The 2,683-nt window shown below is 38.8% G+C and overlaps 1 protein-coding gene across 1 annotated transcript; it reads right to left on the bottom strand.

The window, feature by feature from the left end:
- Nucleotides 1–1,185: 1,185 nt before the first annotated feature.
- Nucleotides 1,186–2,286, bottom strand: LOC113371371 (piggyBac transposable element-derived protein 4-like). Its single transcript, XM_026611999.1, has one exon. It carries the CDS (start codon nt 2,284–2,286, stop codon nt 1,186–1,188), a length of 1,101 nt encoding a protein of 366 aa, XP_026467784.1.
- Nucleotides 2,287–2,683: the final 397 nt, after the last annotated feature.

Below are 2,683 nucleotides of genomic sequence, written 5' to 3' on the forward strand. Positions count from 1 at the left end.
TTTTTACTTTTCATTTCTCTTGTTTATCTATCTGTTAATTATAATTGTTTTGCTATAATTATATTACTTATATCTATAGTTCTTTTTCCAATTTCTGTCATTTTTCCTAGATTATATTAATTTTTCAATATTCATTCTGTAGATCCACTGATGATGACATAAAATACTATGTCGAAACGTTTGGAAAAATTAAAGATTAACTTCTAAATCTTTGCCTTTTATTTGATGTATGCCCTTGAAGAACTTACTCATATTTCTCAACATCAAAATTAACTACTTTAACATATATATATATATATATATATATATATATGTAGCGAAGTACTGTCTTCTTCTCTTCCTTGAATCCGCTGTGAGTTCGGGCAGGCGAGTGAAGGGCCGAGTATTGCTGCGCTGTGGTTTTATACCATAGGATAACGGTGCATGACCCGACGCGCAACCTGAAGTAGTGCGCCAGGGCTGTGCAACCATATCCCATATCTGGAATAAATATATAGGCTGGTTTTGCTCTATCGATCGATATCTTAGTTTCCTCGCCGTTTCTAATCACTGTCATAGTTTTATCCGAACGGCCCACTACTTCGTATGGTCCTGTGTACGTCGGTTGTAATCCTGTCCTTATGGTGTCTTTCCGGATAAAAATTTGTCGAGCCGTTGATAAATCCGGGTCGACAAAGCTGTAATTATTTCCGTGATTCGAAGCGGGCGTTGCCTTGAATGATTTGACCGTTTGTCGAAGTTTTAGGAGAACGTGGTGTGTGTCTTGTGTATTCTGATGGTCTTCGAATAATTCTTCTGGAAGCCGAAAAGGTTTGCCATACACCATTTCAGCTGGAGAAGCTTGCAAGTCTTGCTTCCATACAGACCGCAGTCCGAGTAGTACTAGCGGCAACGCATCCAGCCAGCTCTTATTGTTGTGGCACGTACTAGTTGATTTAACACGTTAACTGCCGTGTCACCCGTATTCGGGTGACAGCAAAAGTTCTCATCATGCCACGTCACCCGTATTCGGGTGACAGCAAAAGTTCTCATCAGGCCATCTCACCCGTATTCGGGTGACAGCAAGAGTTTTCATCAGGCCACATCGGGTGACTCCTTCCAAAGGATTTCCGAACATATTTAGATAAATATATGACAGGAGATAATAATACTGTTGAATTTTTTTAAAATCGTTTATTAACAAAATTATTTACATTGTAAAATATTGAAGCATCCACTGCAAAGTTGCGGTTGACCAGGGCAGCTTGGACAAAAAGTAGTGGGTTTTCGGAGATTTGCTCGTGCCTTTGATCGTTCCAGTTCTTCTCTTTTATTTGCATGACACCGCTTGCATGCGCGCCTAAGGTTTTTCCCCAAATTATTTCTGCGAACTGCGATGCAATGCGTATTTCGTCGAACAGAAGGCAGTGTTAAATCTTCACTCAGTCCTAGTAACTTTGCAGAAATCAGTTCTCTGAATCGTCTAACATTTACAGTTTTCTTTGTCGCAATTTTGTAAACGACCAAAGCGTTTACAATAGACGTCCCCAGTAGAAGTTCAACACCAAGCTTCCTATACCACTTGATTCCTTTCCTCATCGTCGAAGCATAGGAAACCATTTGGTCTGAATAATCTATACCACATTCACCCTTATTGTATTCGAGGACGGCCAGAGGTTTGAGTCTTGCGGATGGCTGCTGGCTTGAAGAAGCTGCATGAATGTTTTTCGTGCTTTGTGTCATGATAGGAGCGTGTTTCGTAGATAATATTCTCACGTCACGTGTGTCTCTCCATTTGAGTATCACAAGCCCGTTATCATCCTCTATAGCTACCATTTCTCGTCTTTTTAGTTTGCAATTAAGAACATCTTTTGGTATAGATTTCTTGTTATGTCTCTGTGTTCCAACTACACGATTCTTGCGTCTTAGGCATGATATAGCTAACTCATAACTTGTATAAAAATTGTCAATATACAATGTTTTTTCTTGATAGAAAAGTTTCTCTGCCAGTTGTAGACACACATTGTGTGCCAATCCGGTTTCTTTAATGCCTTCTGCTGATTTACCAGAATACATTTTCATTGCCCATGTGTATCCTTTGCTTGAACATAATTTGAATAACTTGATTCCGTACTTGTGCGCTTTATTTGGAATGTATTGCTTGAAAATGAGTCTTCCACGCCATGGAATTAACGTTTCATCGATAACAATGTCTTCTCCAGGCGTGTAAGCTTCCTGATACTTTCCTACCAATTTGTTAAAAAATGGAAGTATTTGACCAAGCCGATCATCACGGGCAATGGACATATTATCGACAAAATGAAAATTGCACAATAATAGTTCAAATCTGTTTCATGACATAATTTGACGCGGTAGCCGGAAATTGCACAATTCGTTTTTGGCCCAATAATTGGTTATTGGGCTCACTTTTACAAGTCCCATCCACAATAATAATCCCAAAAATTGTTTTATTTTTTCAGGATTTGTTGGTTTCTATTTATGCATTCGTGAACCTGGAGTCAGCCTCGATTCATTTAGTTTTTGTTGTGCATATCTATTAGTTTCTAATACCAGCAAGTTTATGATTTCGTCATCGACAAACAACGTAAACACATCATACGGATTTATATCGTCAGGTAATTGCTTATTCAGACCGCCTGTTTCTTGAAAAGAACTTGATTTTTGCCGACCACTAAATTCACTC

Source organism: Ctenocephalides felis, unplaced genomic scaffold, assembly GCF_003426905.1.
Source record: "Ctenocephalides felis isolate EL2017-DRISC unplaced genomic scaffold, ASM342690v1 CF-g0.4_SCAFFOLD_01492, whole genome shotgun sequence".
NCBI lineage: Eukaryota > Metazoa > Arthropoda > Insecta > Siphonaptera > Pulicidae > Ctenocephalides > Ctenocephalides felis.